Genomic DNA, 22,500 nt, shown 5'->3' with positions numbered 1-22,500 from the left:
ACAGATGGTGAGGAGCTTTGCGATGTCAGATGGATTCATATTTGTGCGGTCTGTCAGGGTGGGATCCTGTCGTAGTTTCTTCTCCACTAATTCAATTGCCTTATCAACCGGTACACTAGTGGACAGGGATTTGACGTCATAGGGTCGAAGCTGTTCTGTGTCATCCACATGACTTTCCCTCATCTTCTCAGCAAAATGCTGAGAATTTCTCACATAACTGCTAGACTGACCCACCACGGGTGTGACTAGATCTGCAAGGTGTTTTGCACACTGGTAAGTGATGGTGTTGACAGTGCTCACAATTGGGCGTAGTGGGACACCTTCTTTATGAATCTTGGGTAGTCCATAAAATCTCGGCGGGGCATCTGTTGTTGGGTATAATTTTCGGTACAGCTTGGTATCAGTAGCGCCTTTTTCTTTCAGTTCTTGAAGGGCAGAAAGCAGTTCTTTCTTGTATGCTGGTGTTGGGTCCCGCTTGAGTCTCATGTACGTTTGTTCGTCATTCAGCACGAATGATGAACAAACGGTCACGTGATTTAGCAACACGCGACCGCAACAGATTGTCCCAGATGTGGGGGAGCAGGTATCTTCCAGTGTCATGGTTTAATCTGTTGCGGTCATGTGTTGCTAAATCACGTGACCGTTAACAGTTTACCAGTTCACAATTCTTGTTTTTCATTTATATGTGAACAAGCCTCCGAGAAGGAGCCGAAAGCTCGTACGCTTCAACTTTCTATAAGTACTGTGTATAAGTTTTTAAAACTAGTTTAACAGTATGTTTTCACCAGTACAGTGTAACATTCATAAAAGTACAGTAGAGGTCATAAACTCACAGAAGGAGCCATCAAAGGCAGACAATGTGAAATTACCGAAGCTGACAATCACTAAGTTTAACGGAAAATACGAAGCTTGGCTACCATTCTGGAGCAAATTTGTTGCAGAAGTTGACTCAACAGATTTAGGGGCTGTATCGAAGTTCGCATATTTGAAAGAACTGATAGAGCCTAAAGTAAAAATAAGCATAGATGGCCAGCCATTCACAACTAAAAGACACGACCGTGCTAAAAACATTCTTCTGACGGAATATGGGAAACAGTCTGAGACAGTCAATGCATACATTTCGAACATCATGACTTTACCAGTGATCACCGGTACAAATCCACGTCAAGTAGACGACTTTTACAAAAAGCTTGTGCACAACGTTCAGAGTTTAGAAACAATGGGTAAATTGCATGACGTGACCGGAAACATTCAGGCGGTCCTAGACAAATTCAAAGGGATCAAAGCAGGTCTTGTGCAGGACCAGCTTGGATGCCAGGATTGGGACTTCCCCAAGTTAATTGAGGCCTTACGATGTTGGGGGGAAGTAAACCCAGTTGAAGTGATGGGAACTACTCACTCCAAAACTCCAAAAGACTTTCCAGACGCACGAGAGAGTACGAGGGTGTGTCTACTGTGAGAGAGAGACAACCACAAATCTAATGACTAATCAACGGAAGAAGTTATTAAGCTCAAAATGTCTATGCTTTAACTGCACTAATGGGAAGCATAGGGCTACTGACTGCCGGAGTCACTCAACTTGTGGCAAATGTGGCAAAAAACATCATACGTCTATCTGCGATAGCGATAGAGGGGCTCAACTATTGACAGCCGCTTGTCTGTCCAACGACACTGCAGTTTATCCGGTTTTTGTGGTAGAAGTAGAAGGGGTTAGATGTCATGCATTACTAGATACCGGAGCAGGGAGTTCTTACGTATCAGCAACCCTCTCCTCCCTGGAGTGTTCCTAACTATTCCTTAGCGAACGTAGTCTCTCCACTTGACAACGCACTAGCAAACTCTAGCTGTGGAACATTTGAGTGCCACTTGTGAACAGGGTTCGTGCAACCCCTTGAAGTCCTTGAAAAGCCCTGGAATTTAATTTTGGACTTCAAGGGCGCTTGGAAAGCCCTTGACAAAAAGGATTTTGCGGAAAACTGCTTGAAAACTCCTTGAATTTTTGCTTGCTAAGTCAAAGGAGACATTTCAAAAATCTGAGCCCAAAACTGACTATTAGAGAAACATTAAAACCTAAAATTAAAATATCCATGTGTGCATTTACCTTGCAGGATGTGGTAAGGAATATCAAGGTAGGCTTTTTCAGCAAAGAAAACACTGAAACACCATGTATGGCATAGAAATATTCTTATAGACTCCTTGAAAATTCAATTTCTGGCTCTTGAAAACGCCTTGAATACTCCTGGAATTTTATAGACAAAATCCAGCACGAACCCTGTGTGAAGCTGGAACGAGGCCTGTCCAAAGACCTTGATGGCACCCTCTTCAATTTTCTGAGCAGCGTATATGGTAGGACTACCACTAACAAGGTTGTCTACATAAAGGCTCTTTTTTATTTCTTGGATCAGTCTCGGAAAGGTGGCTCAGCATGCTTCTAAGTGCTGCTTGATTACTCCTCCTAACAAGAACGGGGATGGTGCTAGACCAAATAATGTGTGCGTGAAGAGTAATACCTTTACCCGTCGTGTTTCCAAGTCGCTGATCTAATGAAACCGTAGGGCATCTCTATCTTCCTCCCCTATCCTAACTTGAAGAAATGCTTGCTTCATGTCACCTGTCAGAGCCACTCTCAGCACTGCCCACAGCTTACTTTGTAAGGGTGGTCCTGCTTCAAGGCACTCATTGAGGGAAGATGACTTCTCTGATTCACATGCTGAAGCATCATATACAATCCGAAGCTTCGTTGACTCTGCAGTCTATCTCATGACTGCCTTGTGTGGGATGTAAAACTCCTTCCCCACCGGAGGCTCCACGCTCCCTTCCTTTCTCTGCTGCCTGATCACTTCATTATACGGTTCCAATGTGTTGAATCTTTCTATTTCTTGTTATTTCTGCAACTGGTTCTCCTGGGCTTCCTATACGTGGTGCTTGATCTGTTTTAATTCTTGCAATCTCACTAGTTCCAAGTATTAGGTGTACTGGCAACGCTGTTTTTGCGTCCTCATCCAACATCTTCACTCCGTTGAGGTGAGGGTAATGCCCAATGATCTCCAAATACCGTGGATTCTCTAACTCCAGCAAGGCTGCCTTGTCGACTCGAGTTACTTCAACTGCTAACTGAAAATTGCCTTTGCCTAAGTTCCACCTCCCAAATGACCACACCCAACATCATCTTGATCTTTTGAACTTCATGTCGACCCGGTCGCACACCAATTCTATCAAGGAGGGTAGCCCAGCGACCCTTGGGTTGCGTGGAAGACGACGTGCAGTTGCCAGTCTTAACTCCCAACTCTCTGTTATATGGTCAACCAAACCTGTTACCAGAGCTCGAACCACATCACCTGGAGGACAGAAGTCTACGTAAACGAGCATGGTACCTCAAGCGATGTAAGGAGGCCGTTTGGAAACACTGGACAGGAGAGTAAATCAGGTCCCTTAGGGAACGGCACACGCTGAAGCATTTGGGAGAAGAACGCCATCCCAACATTGGTGAGGTCTTGCTTATCAAGTCAGAAGACAAGAACCGTGGCAAGTGGAAGATTGGAGTTGTCACAGATCTCATAAAGGGAGGGGATGGTATCATTAGAGCAGCGAAGTTACGTGTTGGAACATCATGTATAATAATTTTAATCATTTCTATCGCACTGGCTACATTAAAATGATCGCCAGCACGTTACAATCAATTGAAAAAATAATAACTCTCTACATATATACAAATATTAAAGAGCCTAGGTAAAATTACAATATTGATATATAAAAAGGGAAACTAACAAAATATATCTATTCAAAATAAAAATCACCTACAATTAAAAAAGAAAAACTATACAAAACCCTTATAGGCTTGTCTAAATAATAAAGTCTTTAACTGCACCTTAAAGGAGTCCACTGATGTTATTTTCCTTAATGACTGAGGAAGCAAGTTCCATAATTTCGGGGCAGCAGCACAGAAGGCCCGATCCCCTAGTGCTGTCTTTGTGCCCACTCTAGGATGAGCTAAGAGTAGGTCGTTATTTGACCTTAGAGAATAGCTGGATTCTGCTTTAATAGTTATAAGGTCGCTGATATATTTCGTTGCCATACCATTAATTGCCTTATATGTAATCACTAAAACTTTGAATATAATTCTATCATGCACAGGCAGCCAATGAAGTTCCAAAAGCACTAGTTGGATATGTTTGAAGCGAGATATATTACAAATAAGGCGCACGGCAGTATTCTGAACACGTTGTCATTTAGACAGTTGAGTTTGAGGTAAATCATACAACAGACTATTACAATAGTCAATTCGACTCGTCACCAACACATCAAGCAGTTTAGTAGACTCAACTGACAGAAATTTCCTTATTCGCCTAATATTATGCAGATAAAAGTATGATGCACTACAAATTTTATTAATATTAGTGACCATACTGAGCTGCTGGTCAAGCCAACAGCCCAACTTCAAGGGGCACTACACATAGCTTAGCTATGTCTCGTACCAACCAGTAGAAACTCAGTCTTCACATCATTAAGCTTGAGGCGATGCATTAACATCTATTGGCAAAGGTCATCTATGCACCGCTGCATATACAAAGGTGCCTCTACAAGACTCACGCAAACCAGGCTTGAACGATAAATAAGGCTGTGTATCGTCAGCATAACAATGCACTTCTGGAAGATGACGGCTGGTTATCTCCAAAAGTTTTGAAGCATAAATCACAAACAAAATAGGCCCCAAACAAGAACCCTGAGGAACACCGCACTGCAAGGAGAAGCTATCAGAAAGAGTTCCATTGATTGTAATGCGTTGGCTCCTACATGTATCATGCAGGTACGATGCAAACCACTCCAGAATTTTCCCAGAAACGCCAAATCGAGTTTGAAGACTCAATAGCAGACTGCTATGGTCAACAGTGTCAAAAGCGGCACTCAAATCAAGAAAGACCAATAGTGTCACGTGCCCTTCATTCACATTCATCAACATATCGCTTTTAACTCTCAGTAGAGCTGTCTCTGTGGTATGATTCTTCACATAAGCCGATTGCAGGTCAGGGTAGAGACCATTATATGACATGTGCGCAAATAACTGATCTGAAGCTGAACGTTCAACTACCTAGATTTGAAACATATGGCAAATTGCTAACAGGACGGAAATTCTTATACAGAGGATCCAGTCCAAACCGCTTTAAATGAGGATTTACCAAAGCTTCCTTTCAGGCATGAGGAAAGTACACGTTGTCTAGGGATAGATTGATTATATGCTTTATGGTAGGTAACAGTACATCAATGCAATCACTAACCAGTTTGGTCGGCATTGGATCAAGGGCACAACACTTTTTGGAAGTTCTCTGCACTAGCGCAATGACATCTTCATCACTCAGAGGTGTAAACTCATGAAATGGATTCCGCAACTGATTGAGGAAAGTCATATTCAGCAGGGTCACAACAAGTCCACGAGGCAGCATCATCAAGTTCCTTGCGAATGTTAGTTATCTTTTTCACAAAGAAGTTACCCATATCATTTGCAAGCTGGAATTTATCATCATGTGGTATTGTAGCAGCTAATCAGGTTATCAAAAGCACTTGGTGGATTGATGCACAACTCTGAGTCCATGAGATCGCTCAGCAATTAATCAATGTTCACACTCTTGAGATTTCTTTAAGTATGTTTCTTGACAGACACAGCAGGTTTAGGCATTTGAAGACCACAAACAACCGAAAAATGGTCCGAAAACAAGCGATCAATAATGGACTGACATTTCCGCGAAACCATCAAGTCCAAGGTGTGGCCTAGAGTATGAGTAGGTTCTCTGACATGCTGCTCCAGGCCCAGGCAGTCGAACAAATCCTGCAGTTTCCTGGCATGAACATCACTTGGCAGATCAACATGGATGTTGAAATCGCCCAAAATCACAAGTGGACATAATAACAGTCTTCATATAATCAGAAAACTCAGAAAAGAAGACATCAGTTGACACTGGATCCTCAGCACTGTAGGGCACTCGATAGATGACTACAAGACGTAGTCTATATGTACCAGAAACAACGAGCCATTCTGAAAACTCAAAGGATGTACACTCACCAGAAGCTACCATTGTAACCTGCTGAGAATCCCGGAATAAGAGACCAGTTCCACCGGCTGACCTGCTGGCCCTAGGCTGATCTATTAACTTATATCCCTCAGGTGTTGCAAGAGCACGCATAGCAACATCATCAATCGTGAACCAAGTTTCAGTCAACGCAACGAGATCAAATTTAAATTAGGTACATAGTCTGAAAAGTCAGCGGTCTCATTTCTGAGTGATTGCGCATTAACCAAACAAAGCTTTATTCCTGTTATTTGTCAACTGATGCGATGCAATTAAAGGAATATTAATTTAGTTGGAGCACTGACGCTTGTGGTCATTACGACGCCTAGAACAATAGCCATTGTTCACTCTTAGTATATTGGTAGTGTGGAGCACTGACGCTTGTGGTCATTAGGACGCCTCGAACAATAGCCATTGTTCACTCTTAGTCTATTGGTAGTCTGAACCGGAATCCCAGAGGAACGCACCGGACCACCAGAGATATTTGTAGGCCCTGGATTCAGCTTAAACAATAGATCTCCCACAAGTTCACAATGGAATGAAGCCGTTGTGTTGGCATAGTAAACGCACGGGCGATGACACCACTTCACCTTACGAATGCTTCGCCATCTGAGACTGAATAACGATGTTCTGCAAACGAAACTGTGTAAAAATCATGGCAAAAAAATCCCATTCACAGGCTGCAAACTCGATAATTCAGTGGAGGAAACCCTTAGTCATGTAGATACCATTTTCACCAATGCCAGGGAAGCACAAGAGTAGAAAAATGGCAAAAAAGGCAGGAGGCCCGAAACTCATGGCTGACCATGGTTCACGCACCACTACACTCTGGCGGCGGAAAACCTTGATCCTGAAACTCTAGAACATGCTGAGACTGAGTATAGGTTTACACAAGTTGCCAGCGAGACATAGTGGTTGATTCACGTGCGATTTAGGAATATAAGTGCGAACTCTGAACGTTGCAAATTTTGTTTGTTTTGTTTATCTCCTCTGGAGTCAAACAGGGGAAGGGTGATGAAAAGTGTGCTGTTTGCATTTCGTGACGTTTTGAAATCTTATCTGTAAGCGTGATTTAAAACAGTAAGTCAGAGACAAAAATAGTACATGTAGCTGTCAAAACCTAACGTTCATGTTACACTGTAGGATTTGTTTTTTGGGTGGATTTTGGATAGGTTGTATTAAGGGAGTAAACGGCACATTGTGAGCTTTCATCGTTGTAAGGGACGCGTAATAAACGGAGAAGTTATACCTACATTGGGAGTCGTCTTATTTCCAAAAATAAAAATTTTTGGTTTTATCAACAGAGTTGATAATGTAAAATGACCACCGTACAGGGATTATAAAAGCTGACGCTTTCAGCGTTAGCCCTTCGTCAAAGTGAATCGAGGAATTACGAGTTGTGTGTAGTTTTTACAGTGGAGTAGGAGCTACGCTATTGCTGGTAACATGGCAACGTGAAAAGTAGGAATGCATTTGTTAAATGACAAGCGATCGTTAATACCATGGGAATTAAGGGTGCCACTTTGGAAGATGAATTTTGCTTCAGATTCTTGTGGCTTTCCGTAGTACCTTGACGTAGGGAAAGGCCCCAGATAGGCGTGTGTTGTTTGGAGTGGTTCAGGAGATTAAAATGACGAGCGACTGGCTTAGATGCATCCTTGTCATTCTTGTCAACATCGTGAAGGTGTTCACGGAATCGGTCGCCTAGTTGTCTACCTGTCTCGCCAATGTATAATTTATTGCATAATGTACAGGTTATGCAATAAATGAAATTTGTGGAGGTACATGTGAAACGATCTGTGATCTTAACAGATCGCTTAGGTCCCGATATTTTGCTAGTGTTAAGAGTGAAAAGACAAGGTTTGCATCGTGCGCACATGCATTTGAAAGTGCCGGGTTGCTCGTTAGTTTTGAGTGTGCTTCTAACTAAAAGTTGCCCTGGTTGTTCGGCTTGTGAATTTTTGACAAGAAGTAAATGCACCAAATTCTAGGGGTAGTGATGATAAGATTACTTGCAGTGTCCGGTAATTCTTGATTGACTGTAAGATTCTGAATGGTGCCTGGGAAATTTCGGAAACTTCACTAGCTTTCCTAGACATCAAAGTTTCTATCAGTGGCGACGTTTTATTTACCAGTGTGCACTACAAACCTACAGATTCTCACAGTTATTTGTTGTACTGATCGTCACATCCATCACATGTCAAGACCTCCATTCCTTATTCTCAAGGTCTTAGACTTCGACGTCTATGTAGTGATGACTCCGATTTTTCCAGCAAATCAGAGATGTTCCAGTTCTTCGAAAATCATGGCCATCCTGTCTCTGTGGTCAAAGCGGGTCATCATCGCGCCCAACATTTTGATTGACAGTCAGCACTACAAACGTCACAAAAGGATAAGAATGACAGAATTCCATTCACCCTCACTAAAGTTCCATCCTCATAATCATCAGGGCAATTAATTTTCGCTCATCCGCCCGTGCGAGACGAGTACTCTTGTATCTTGGACGAGTGGACTTCCAAAAGCACTTGTTCTACACGACGAGTAGAGTTTTCCGAAAAAAAAAAGTTCTTTTCTACTGAGATCTGAGTTCCCAAGCATCTCTGGACTTTGTAAACTAGCCTGAGTTTCGCGAATTTTGGTTTCTTTTTATGGCAACCTACCCGTTTTCGCCTGTGTTTTCCGAGAGTATCTGGCTCTGTTGTTTTGGCAAAGACAGGGATCCACATTCCATATATGGAAATGAAGATCTCGTTTGAGGCAAAGCTTCATTAACACTTCAACGAGGTGATTACCGTTGTGGCAAGATAAATGTAGTTGTAGTAAGGCTTGTGATCACCAGGCCTCAGTTGTTCGAAGGGTGGATAGTGCTATCCACTGGATAATTCAATTGCTTTTGCTAGTGTTTATCCGCTAGATAGTGATTTATCCAGTGGATAGCGTTATCCACCTTTTGAACAACTGAGGCCAGATCATTTCCTTAAAAACAGCCTCAGAATATTGCCGAATATTGTTTCCTCTTAGATCGCAATTTTAATGCCTCATAGATGTGCTGCATTTTCTCAAGTGGTGTATTGGACATAAAGAATGTGAGTGATCCCCGATGTGTGTGTATGAAATGGTGTTGTATTAAAAAGTGAAAAGAACGACAGAAATTGAAATACATGTAACTGTTAAAACAAACACTTGAGATTTGGTACAAAACTGATTATAATATACAATTTCTACGCCTTTTAATGATATTTTGTTATTCACTTAAATATATTTTTTGGACAAGTGAATTTAACTTTCGACAACCAAAATCTCAATGTTACTCGTCCAATGGACAAATGGAATGAAAAAAAGTTTTTTTGCCCTGATCATGCAGTAATTCTTAAATTACTCCAAAATGATCCCAAGACTGGTAGAATCTTTTCGCAACCTCCACTAATTTCATTCAAACGCGAGAAAAACATAGGCAACTTTTTAGCTAGAGGCGCACTCAAAACTAACGAGCAACCCGGCACTTTCAAATGCGCGTGCTCACGATGCAAACCTTGCCTTTCCACTCTTAACACTAGCAAATGTCGGGACCTAAGCGATCTGTTAAGATCACTGATTGTTTCACATGTACCTCTGCAAATGTCATTTATTGCATAACCTGTACGTTATGCAATAAATTATACATTGCCGAGGCAGGTAGACGACTAGGCGACTGATTCCTTGAACACCTTCGCAATGTTGATAACAAGGACAAGGATACATCTAAGCCAGTTGCTCGTAATTTTAATCTCCCTTACCACTCCAAACAACACACGGCTATCTGCGACCTTTCCCTACATCAAGGTATGACATAAAGCTGCAAGAATCTGAAGCAAAAATTCATCTTCCAAATCGGCACCCTTAATCCCCACGGTATTAACGAAAGCTTTTCATTTCACTAATGTACTCCTATTTTTCACGTTGCCATGTTACCACCAATAGCGTAGCTCCGACTTCACCATAAAAACTACACGCAACCCATAATTCCACAATTTGCTCTGACGAGGGGCTAATGATCGAAATGTCAGCTTTTATAATCCCTGTACGTGGTCAATTTACATTATCAAGTCTGTTGATAAAACCAAAAAATCTTATTGCAGTTTTGTATTATAAACCGCCTGTGGCAACCTCAGATAGAGATGCTTGGAGGGGCAGGGTGGTGGGGGTACGCAGAGTATGCTCATTTAGATGATAATTTTGATACCCCAGTTACAAGGATGTAAGATTATACTTAACATTTAAAAATAAACATAACAACAGCAAAATGTTGCTTGCCTTAAAACCCAGAAAATTCCCGTACTCTAGCATTTTTCTATTTGTAGTAGTGATGTTGTATTGTTCCAGCTCTAAGCCAAGTCAACTTTTAGTTTAATAAGTGACTTAATCCACCATAAGCTATCCTGAGACATGTAGAGATGGCCACTTCGTTGATGACACTGAATCAAACTCAGTAGGGCATTATGTCCCCTGATCTTTGCAAAATAATAGTGTGTGAGTACTTCAGCATCCAGAAAAATTGGGCGGAAGGGATGTGAGGAAGGGCAGAACTAACATAACTCACCGTACCCAAAAAGATCTCTTACTGTAGGCAGATTTCATTAAAAGTGTAGCACTTTAACTTCAGTTATCACAATACCCCCTCTCACACCTCAAACTAAGTGAAGGTCCTCCTTCAACGGGGCTAAAGGCTAAGAGGGTCAACTAAATGAACTTATAAATCTAAACCAATGATTTTGCACAAAAGTTAAAGCCAAGCAAGAAACTGCTAATAAAGGAATTATTTTTTTATCATGAGGAAGGTACAAGTACTTGTAAAATTACGAATCACTTACAGCAAAGACAGGATCTAGTTCAGGGGCATCAAGATTCCAGTCATTAACATGGGAACCTATTTCAACTCCAGGAAAGCCAAGCTCCTGAAAATAACAGGATGGAAATTAAATTAGAAATTTGTGATCTTAGTGTGTACATGTAATTTCCTCTCCTCCTTAAGAGTAATGTAATTTTAATTACATGTGATTAAAATTACACATGTAGTGTTAGAAATCAAAGCCACAACTAGAGACTGATTCTATCAGTTAGTTGATTTAAAGTAAACAATATTTGGACGTATTTTCTGAAAGAAATTAAATAATTTCAAGTAATCCAATGTGAAAATGTGCTCATCAAAACTGTATCTAAAACCTAATTAAGCAAATGTGTTTTGGATGTGAGTTTTGAAACTCAGTGTATTACTGGTCAGTCAATTTAAGTAAACCAAATTTAAGTAAGTGAAAATTGGTTGACGATCCTTAAAATTTAGTGTGTCAAGCCTACCTCTGGGATTCTTCGGCTACCCTTGTCACTAGGTTTAATTCTTATTTGAGAAGTTATCCTTGCACTTATCTGGACAATTTCAGAAACCTGAAAATTTCCGGTGGCTTCAATGGGATGATGCTGGTGCAATGCTCTACCAACTGAGCTATGACGCCACACAGCTGGGAACTGGTCAATTTGTTGAATTCATGTGTTCGTGTTAAGTTGGTAGAGCATTGCACTGGCATCGCAGAGGTCATGGGTTTGAATCCCATTGAAGCCACCTGAAATTTTCATGTGTCTACTGTGCTGGAAGTAATTTTTCTTTATTCAGAGGACATATGTCCTTTCAAATCTTCCTTTTGGTCGGACATTTGACAAATTGGACCGGACATAATTTATTGACTGACAACACCTTGAGGAAGATAACTCAAGATGTGCTGTTGACATGTTCGGCCATCGTGTCCGATCATAATGTGAAATTGGCCAGACATTTTCAAAATTTGTTCGGACAATGTCCGATGACCGACTGTTATTTCCAGCACTGGTCTATAAGAGACAATTCCTTAAATTGTCCACTGGCAGATAAGTGTCAGGATCACTTCTCTCTTTTGTCTTTTACCCACACTTCAAATATACACATTTATTTCATTCACTCCTTATTATCATCCTGCCTAGCATCTATCATACTTGGCCATCCACTCGCTTTATGATAGTAACTACTGCTTGGTCAGAACTCACTCCCTACCTAGATACAGTTCTTCAAAATCATGACATTTTGTTCATGCTTTTATTCTCAGATTGTATTTGCGATGCTAAGCTGAGTTACAAAATTTAGATATGAACTCACTTTCAGCTGATTAAGTGAAACCCAGTCAGTATGGACCCCAGAGGTCCCCAACAGAGCCCGACACTATTTTTTCAGCTTACTAAGTATTAAATGGTGGCTGCTGACCCAGAAAATATGTAGGCCAGGTCCAACAATTAAGACTCTCAGAAGGCTCTCTAAGTTAATTCATGTACATATAATTGTGGGAAAGTAAATTTAAATTTTGATAAATAACGCATGTCACATGAATCTGCACTTTGGTAGTGGAGCTTTTACTTACACCTTATGCTACTTTTGAGGAAAACAGAAACTAATCTGGCCAATTTCAATTTCTTTTCATTCACTAGCCAGAGTGGATAGTGCATGGATATTCAAAACCTAATCAATAAAACTGAATTCCTACTAGTCTGTGGCCGGATGGCCACCATTAACGTTAAGCAATATGCCAATTCATTGGAAGGAAGAGGTCATTAAGTTAGCAAAAGAGGAGGCAACACTCTCCTCAGCAACAAGGAAGTCACCATGGCAACCAAGCCACAGTCCACCTTCCAGGCACCTGTCAGCTCATAACCATCCATGGTGTGGGATAGAAATAGAAATTGAAGCAACAGAACAGAAATTGTAGCAACAGAACAGAAATTGAAGCAATAGTACAGAGATGGAGCATCAGAAGAACCAAAATTGTCAATTTTGTTCTGTCACTTCAATTTCTGTTCTGTTCTAAATTCCGTTCTGTCTTTAAGTAATAAAGTCAGCACATTTAGGAATGGTTTCACTTTAGTCATGATAGTATTGCTAAATAGAGTAAAATACATTGGTCCCAAGTGCAATGTTCACCTTCACACATCGTTTTAGTTCCTGTACTGCAAGTTGCGGTGCCTGTAATAAAGAGTTAATTAAAGGAGATTAGAATATTATAATCTTTGTGGTAATTGAGTGACTACTACAGAATAGCCAGGAGGTTAGTTACAGTAGATCTTCTTCTGTATAGTGTTTCCTTTACAGTCTAGCCTGATTTTGTGAATTTCACCACAACACACGTTTTTGTGAACCCTTCAACTTTCAAAACAAACTGGATTTTTTATACATCTTCTTTGAACATCCACTGAATCTTTCAACAACAACAACAACATTCTTTATTTAACGAAGGTAACGTAATTAACCCAATGAGTTATCTAACTTACGGCCTTCATAGGGATTGAGGTTTGGCGAAGTTTTGACAAAGGATGCATGATGTCAACAAGGACAAGAAAACCACAAAACAATTGGGTTTTATGAACAAAAACAATGGTTCTGCAAACCTCCTACATGTGTTTCACATTTTTGCACATTTCTTTGATGTTCTTCTCCTTACAACAATGTGAACTGACCAAATTTGAGGTTAAGCACCATGTCTCAAACCAACTAAATTGTTGAAAACTTGTTACACCTTCTCTGGATAATCACAAAATGATTACAACACAGTTATAATTGTTATTTCCAAAAGAATATTTTGCCGCAGTGGTAGTCAGGTTTGCTAAGGCAAATTCCCAATTTTTTTCCCACAACAGGTTCACAGTGAAGTACTTTTCATTCTAATCTTCTTAGAAGCTCTTGATTTGATCTGAAATGGTTTGATTGTTCATAAAGAAGTACTTCAGTAACATCCCATAATCAATTAAATAAAACAAAGATCATTTTATTACAACTTCTTATTATCATTACCTGCATAGGAAGGGTACCAAGTCCAACAAATCTTTTTGAATGCTTCTTTACAATTTTTGCAAGGTCGTCATTCAGTATTCTGCACAAATCCAATGTGTCTTCAGGCTTGGCCTAAGAACATGGAACCAACATGATACTGAGCTCTCTGATATGCAAAGCAAGAAATAAAAAACATTATTCAAAGCCAAAAGCTTGCTGTGCCATCATACCCAGTAGCTGAACATGACTGGGACTGTTGACATTGCTTGAACAGAGACACCTACATGTACCAAAAAATAACAATTAGTGTAGTGTTCAGGTTCAGAAATTCAAATGCAAACTATAGAATTCTGATAAACTCAAACACCTTTAATCAGAATTATCATGGCGTACACTCAGAGCACAAAGTAGAAACATTCTGCAAAGTTCATTGAGAAGATATGTTAACACTTTGGCAAGTTATTATTTCTCGTATGTTTGTGTTAATTGATGCCATTTAATTTGCTTTAATTAACTTTTCTTTTTTTTTGGACTTCCTTGAATCTTTGAATCTTTATTGAATATACAAGTATAAATACATTATATATAGCTACATGTATATGTTAGTAAAAGTGCATGTATTTAAATTAGAGTCTATTTATAAAACTAGCTTAAACCCATTGACCCCTGAGAGTGAGATTTTACTCTAACGCCAGATGATTTTAAACGTACTCGTCAACGGAGGGGAATGGTGTGAATGGGTTAAAATGTTCCATGTTAAAACAAGGTAGTAGGCTTGTTTGGGTTCTTAGACATTTTCACGATTCTCAAACTCTGGGCAACAAATAGTTATACATATATACATACATACTTTATTTGTTAAAGCAGGTCGGTAGTGGCAGCTAAAGAGCTGATGTGGACCTGCTAAACTTAATAATACAATTAAATCCTACCATATAAACCTACCAATTAAACTACAATACTTTTTAAGACTAGGATACAAACGTTAATACTAAAGTAAAAAACTGTCTATTTATAACAAGAGAAAATAACCTACTAATTTTAGATACATTCAAAAAAAAATTTAAGAAGTGTAAATACTAACGTTTAATAATACAAAAAGTTAATATCCTTATTAAGATTTACTGTAGTCCCTTTATTAAATGTTATTTTGTTGAGGCTGGTTTTGTTGCGGTTCAGTGCTACTTTCAAAGCATCTAGCTTTTCCAAGTTCCTTGTCCTTCTATCCAGTGAATCCATACCACAATCCTCCTATTTGAGAAGCGATTTCTTCCTAACTCTGTTTTCTTCCATTTCACCTCAAGTAATACACCTCTGCGCTTGGATTCAGTAAAAGTAAAGAATGGCAATAACCTATGGTTTAAGCCCCGCTTAACTTTAAAAGCCTCTATACACCTGTAGCAAGCCTACGTTTGTAAAGGTATCCTAGATCTTGCCACTTTTCAAAATATTCTGAGGAACTCTATGGATAAATCTACCAACTTTAATATGTAAGTTCTCAATTTCATATAGCTTAGCCACAGAACAGTTGCCCCAGACAGATATGCAATATGTTATTTGTGGAATTACTGTTCTAAATTAAAATGCCTCTAGTCATGATTTGGGTGATAGATATCGCATTTTCTTTAGCACACGATACTGACTACTTAGTGATTCATGTGTCTTCTCTAACTGATCTCTCCATGTCAGTTTGTCCTCCATCCTCCACTGGTCTGTCCTTTCGAAAGAATTTATACCCCGGAATCATGATATCTTCATCCCGAATTTTGCTCGTGAGCTTGCTTTCTGTAATACCCAGCACATCAAATTTCACCTTTTCTAATAACAACTGGACCTCCTGAAATTTCGTTGTTGTCATTAGACCATTCACATTGATATGGGCTACTTTCAAATGAGATTTATTACATGATATCCTCATATTTAGTTCTGAAAAGTGACAATCTTGTTGGGTACTTTCGGTTTTGTTCGGCTGGGTTGCTTGCAGAACAGGTTGTTGCGTTTCTGTCAGGGATTCGTGGCATCTAGTACATGACCAAACAATATTTGTAGTGTTTAGCAGCTCCTTGTAAATATGTGGAGGTACATTTTCACATTTAATGTGATACTTCAACTTACATGTGCTGCACACCAATGCTCTATGATTTCTGGCTACTGTTCGGCAACACGATGAGCACTTGTTTGAGTCCGAAGAAGTAGGACCAGGATTGGGATTAATGTCGCCACTTAATAATAATATTGATAGTTGAAACGTAGCCGATGAATTCGCGTAATAGTTGATCTGTGTGCTTAGGTAGCACTTCACTCCAGGAAGCGATCCAAGATGGCGGCGCCATTCATCGTGATCGTAAGGTAGAGACTGTAGATTTTCCACGTTTTGACCAGATGCCTGATGATAGTGACCCCATGCCTGCAATTCTTTCACTTTCACAGTCGATCTAAGACCAGTATGGCTTGCTACTAAGAAAAGGACTATGATAAAAAAGCTAAAATTGCAAGAGCAAAAACTAGCACTTCTGTCCCAATACAGGGGATGAATAAGTAGGAAACTAATCTTCTTGGAGCTTGTTACGATATACACTTCCGGTAAGCTTAACTTCTGGTACATTTACATGTCTGTCAATCATGTTTTGATATATATACCAGAGCATGCAACTAGGAGTGGCACAGAGTTGATTAAAGATGGCTTACCGCCATTTACTTCCAAACTACGTTTGAAACATGGAGTCAGAAGTGAAAACAGGTTAAAGCAAACACATTCAATGACTGGCACAAACCAAGCAGCCTCAACTACATGGAGTTACACGTTCTGTCTCCTATGGTGTGCAAAGGAGATAGTAAAGTTGCGAACTGGGAGTTCTTTCAACAGCAGCACGAAGACTATGAAGTTGCAACTAGCCTCGACAAGAAAGACCCGAAGATACGACTAGCTATGCTACAATTAGCCTGCAGAGCAGGCGTTTTTTGGCAGGCGGACGCTTGTTCAAGGTCTAAACCTCGTAATGGGCCGCCATTTTGAAAGCACACAGGCGGTAGAGGATTGTCCAAGATGTTGGCCAATAGTTCTTACCAAAACAAAAATACCCCTGCTTTGCAGGCTATATTTCTCTCCCCTTCCCCTTCCCCACTACCATTTCATACAATTTTTTTGAGTGGCCTCTCTTAGTCTTGCTATCCAAGATGTCTGCCAATATATAGTTCTTACCAAAACAAAAATACACCTGCTTTGCAGGCTACGCTACGATCTGTAATGGACAGAGACTGTCTGCAAACCCCTGAAATAGTCGAAAATTACTTGATCTAAACTGAAAAGATTGTTTTCGTGCTCTGGGTAATCATTGGTGCATATCGGCGTGGTTATGCAAATGTATCACGAGTGGACGCCCGCTGCGAAAACAGTTGCATGTGAAAGCGCAACGTGAACACTGGAGCAAAGATGGTTCGAATTTGTTTCGCTTGCTGGTTTTGCATTTGTTAAAATTCGTATGCAAACGATGAGCGTTCAGATAAGTAAGAGACTTCTTTTCTCCACTAACTACAGTCTATTCTTAAATTTGTTTTCCGTGCATAATCAACATGCTGCAATTAAAAAATATTTATGGAATTCAAGTAGACTATTGCACGACTGATAAAACAACGCGAAAATGTATTTTGCTGCAATTGCTATGATATAACAATTTATTGCTGATGAAAAGCGATGAAAAAAGAAACCATTCTTAAATTATTCGTTAGCCTGCATAGCAAGCGTTTCCGTGCTGTTTCGGAGCAAAGGCCGCGCGAAAAATGGCGTGAGTAAGCGGGGAGGGGCTCGTTTCATTTCTGGCGCGGCCAAAACCGAGAATCTCGTTCCTTGGTCTTTCTTAGCTCCGAAACAGCACGGAAACGCTTGCTACGCAGGCTAATTATTCGTTGGTAAGTTTGGTCTCAAAATAGTACCGACAAAGGCTCCGATGCCTCTGAAGAATGTTGCGATTAAAATTGAAATTTGACAAGTTTAACAATAATACAATGTATGTGGAAGAAATACCTGCTTTTAACCAAAATGGCGATGATAAAACGAAGACAATTGCACAAGTTTGAATTTCAGGTCTCCAAATAAAATAAAGTCAGGCTTAGACGAAAAGAGATACGATTGAACCTTTTTCAAAACCAAACAAATAATTTCTCACGCACACATACAGCATTACAACCTGGAGAACAACGAGTGTTGCGTTGGCTGGATAATCAAGCTGTCGCTTACATTGTATCTTTAAAGAAGTCTTCAGTTTTACATTATGTAAAGATTATAAAATTTGAGTCCTTACGTAAATGGCACTATTTCTCATTTTGATTACAATATCTTGCATTAAGAATCGATTCTTCACACCATGAGATATAAAATTTGACAGTCTTCTGCTTATTATACAAGAGCAACAGATCATTGTTCTTTCCCGCGGCAAGCCTCGTCTTTTCTCCCGCAGCAAAGTGCACCTCGGTTTTACCGAGGGAAAAAAATTTGCATACCTCGGTGCCACGCGTCCACTACCTGCGGCAAAGACGAGGTATTGCCTCGTCCCTAGGGGTCAATACTTCCAGGCGGTACTGTAGATCCTATCCTTATATTTACTAGCGTTATAGAACAGCATACCACATACCATTGCAAGTCCTAGCAGATTTTGTCAATTTCCAGATGGTTAAATCCCTTCACCTATCTCCGACAGCTTATGATTTGATGGGGCACTTGGAATGGCTTAAATCTTTTTCACACGATTTTTGTTAATCTTACAATATACTGATCATTTCTACATGTATAGCTTGTTACCGGTATGTCTGTAGGGTTAGGTTTTCCACTCTGATTTTGGCAGCATCCAATTCAACCAAGAACACAATTATAGCAAGCTTTGCCATCTTCCCTTCCCCTGGTTTGCAGTGAAAAAGCAGAAACATTTCCCTGAAGTATCCTTGAAGATCCTTGATGAACTTGGCAAGAAATTGAAGGATCCTTGAGGATCTCAAAAAAAATTCTGGGAGGATTTTTGCAAGATCTTTAGGCAAAGGGGGTGGGGGGGGGGGGGGGAAGGGGGGGGAAACCTTGAGGATCTTCACAAGATCTTGGAGGATCCTAGAGGATCTTTGCAAGTTATTGGGTGGATCCTAGAGGATCTTTGCAAGATATTGAGAGGATCCTTGAGGATCTTTGCAAGATCTTGGAAGGATCCTAGAGGATCTTTGCAAGATATTAGGAGGATCCTAGAGGATCTTTGCAAGGTCTTAAAAGATCCTCAAGGATCCTTCAGTTTCTTGCCAAGATCCTTGAAGATCCTGGTCAGCGGTCAACTTAACAACGTACAGACGTTCGATGACGTCATGGCTTTAAAACCAAATTTTCTCGCATCGATGGGTTACCATGTTTTCTTAACTATGGTGCTCTGCGCACGCGGAGCTCTGCTATATATGATTTAGAAGGGTGATTTCAGGCAGTTAAAAAGAAAAAATTTGCATTCTTTCAGTTTCTCTCTTGAACTGGCTTATGTCAGTGGTTTGCATCAGAAAAAAAAGCAACCAACAAATATGCCATACTCGTGTTCAATTGATGATTGCCTGTCGGGCATCCCATGATAAGAAAGCGCTAGCCCAAAATATCGTTCCACTAGCCCTGGGCTATCGGACAGCCTTTTTGTCACACCCTAATACATGCTGAACTTGTTTTGATACTGAACATTTAAACTAGTAATTCAAAGATTGCAGGTTTGACTCTTGCAAAGGATCACTCACATTTTTGCTGAGTACTGGTATTTCCAAGTTGTGCGATCGAGAAATGACACTTCTTCATTCAATTCCCCAGGATTAACATCTAACATCATCTTCATTACAATAGTAAATTGTTTATAGTTGTATTTTTGTTTGAAGAGAGGAAACTGTCTTTCTCTAGACTAACCAGGGTGTTACTCATGTTGGGACTAAATTGGCCCCAAAATTAGGGACTAGCAATTTTAAAGATTGTCTTAATGGGGACATGGAGTTTTTCAGTGAGTGATTAACCCATTGACGTCCAGGGGTTCCCCATTGACGAGTAAAATCGTCTGGCGTTAGACCGAGTAAAATACTAAGTCTGGCTGGTTTGGGCCGGTTTGGACGTCAAAGGGTTAACAAGCGCAATAATATTGTCAAACACTGTGCATAGTTACATTCATTGTTATTTATTCCAGCATTTCACGTATACTGTACCGTGTACCTGTTGCATCCATGTCTCTAATTCTTGCCTCTGGAGACCAACAGTTCTCATCTACGACACGGAAAAGCTTCCCATCTTTCATCATCTTAGCTTTACCCTAAACAACAATCAAAACAGAAAATTATCTGACCTTTAATAGGTCAATTATAATAATACTGAAGCTGGCAGGAAACACTTGCTTGGCTCTACAGCACTTGTCTACCTGCCAAGCACCTGTAGGAGGCTGTAGGCTAAGATCAGTCAAGACAGAGTACACAGTAGACCAAGGTCAAGTCAGCTATCAAGCTCTTCTGTCAGGAACAAGGACTCGCTATGTACCTAGTGCATGCCTTTGAAGAACACGCTGCCAATTAACCAAGGGCATCAGTCATTGATCAGGGAACAACATGCATTTGCCAAGCAGCTTGGTATTGTTACCCAGACCAAAAATGTTACAGCAAGGAAGGAAACACCAAAGATTTTCAAAGACTCACCCAAGGCAGCTAGTCTACAAGAGATCAATATCAAGATGTTTCTCAAATCACAATGGGAAGATGAAGATCTACTATAAATCAACGGGATGTTCTGTGTGGCTAAGGGAGTAGCCAGATGCACCAACACATACCAATGATTCTGGGATGATGGAGCTCTATGAACAACCACTCCCAACTATTAAAGCTGTACTCGTCATAGAAGATTCGCACCATTCCAACTTGCGATGCTCATGCAGGTCATGTGAGAAGGTACCAGAAAACCTCCTAACAGGTCTAGTTGGGAGCTCAGCACTGGTCCAGAACAAGTACCTCAATTGGCATAACATGTGGCAGAGAATTTTTTCAATAATCACCTGTGTAATAATTATACTAAACTGGAATGTTCCCTTCTAAGCCGGGCACAACCACATGAAGTAGAACAGGCTGGATGCAAGATTCATTGATCACAAGAGGGAGGAGAGAGCTTGCAGTAGAAATCAGCTGCCCATGAAAGGATAACCAGCAAAGGAAGAAACAGGAGACGACCAAGACCAAGTATGGCCACCTTCCATTAGAGCTGCAGCAGCAATTCCCAGGCTATACCATCTAGCATCATAATATTACCATTAAAGTCTGGGGTTGAGGTTGGTATGGAGAGATAGATAATTATACTTCAAGGGAAGTATTTGGGTATCATGAAAAAGCAATTCAGTGTCAAATGCAGAGGTCTGCTATTTCCTGGTCTCTGAACATTGCATGCACATTTAAATTGCTCCAATGATCCAAATAGATTAGTCTTTCCAGACATAATTATTATAGTTTACATACCTGATCAGAGATTTTAGATGATAAGGTTGCTTTTCTTTTTTTTACTCATGTCTTAGAAATTTTCTTAACAAAATCAGCACTATTTTATCATATATTTAATACCTACAGTACAATGTATTTTAATGCTATCTATTTTTGTGTAACTATTTGATTTTACACTAATTGTATTTTTTCAAAATCATGAAAATAAGGCACCTATTTTATTTGCCATTCAGAATGCCTAGAGCCAAGCCATCCTATATAATAGCTAGGATCTCAAGAGCTATATTCCTGATGGTTTCTGCACAGATCTCTCATTTTTACCATTTCATATGATTTTCTTTTTTGATGATTTCAAGGATCAAGTTGACACCTTTAATACTCTGTAACCATGTTACAGATGAACTACTTAAAGCCATGGATGACAAAAAGATTTCTGCTCTATTTCTTTTGAATATGTCTAAAGCATTTGACAGCATCAATCACGTTATTCTTTTGCAGAAATTACATAGCAGTGGTGTTTCTATATAGTATTAAGATAATGGTTTGACACTGACTAGTTTTTTTATGTTTCATGCAAGACGTTTCGGCTGGTGCTTAAGCCTGCATCAGTTGCAATATAACGGTAGCATGCATGATTCAAATAACAGCACGTCAGCGCATGCTGATGAAAATCCACGTGCAGTTTCTTGAAAACGTAGCGCAAGACTTATGTGCATGCCAGAGACTTGTAGACCTCTGGGATGGCAATGTGGTCATTTCCAGACTGCGGATCCTTTATTGAGTACCAGGCTTCCAAGAAAAGCCGCAACTTTTTGATTTTCACCACCAGGGTTTATTCCCGAGTGTGGCCTTACAGGATTTCCGTAGTTTGAAAAAAAAAATGCCGCATATAATTTACATTTATATGTTTGTCACAGTTAAAAATAGTTTAAAAAATACCCTGGTGGTAAAAATAGTTATTTACCACCAGGGTTTATTCCAGAGTGCGGCCTTGCAGGATTTCCACAATTTGGAAAAAAATGCAGCATATAATTTACATTTATATGTTTGTCACAGTTAAAAATAGTTTAAGAAACACCATGATCACTAAAAGGCAGTACAAAGCAGTAAATGTTACATGTTACATAATTAACATTA

At 39.9% G+C, this 22,500-nt stretch overlaps 1 protein-coding gene across 1 annotated transcript in view; it reads right to left on the bottom strand.

Annotated features, from left to right (window-relative positions):
• The window catches only part of LOC138012977 (2-amino-3-carboxymuconate-6-semialdehyde decarboxylase-like), a 40,004-nt gene that overhangs the window by 13,480 nt on the left and 4,024 nt on the right, over positions 1 to 22,500 (bottom strand). Inside the window, exons 3-7 of the mRNA XM_068859927.1 lie at positions 20,102 to 20,198; positions 14,121 to 14,170; positions 13,912 to 14,022; positions 13,045 to 13,086; positions 10,916 to 10,999 (exon numbers count right to left, since the gene is read on the bottom strand). Coding sequence (XP_068716028.1) covers positions 10,916 to 10,999; positions 13,045 to 13,086; positions 13,912 to 14,022; positions 14,121 to 14,170; positions 20,102 to 20,198 — 384 coding nt within the window. The remainder of the gene's footprint in view (positions 1 to 10,915; positions 11,000 to 13,044; positions 13,087 to 13,911; positions 14,023 to 14,120; positions 14,171 to 20,101; positions 20,199 to 22,500) is intronic.

The sequence above is a fragment of the Montipora foliosa genome, chromosome 8, assembly GCF_036669935.1.
Source record: "Montipora foliosa isolate CH-2021 chromosome 8, ASM3666993v2, whole genome shotgun sequence".
In the NCBI taxonomy this organism is placed as follows: domain Eukaryota; kingdom Metazoa; phylum Cnidaria; class Anthozoa; order Scleractinia; family Acroporidae; genus Montipora; species Montipora foliosa.
Note: the sequence above shows the minus strand (reverse complement) of the source record. Positions and strands in the feature narration are given on the sequence as shown.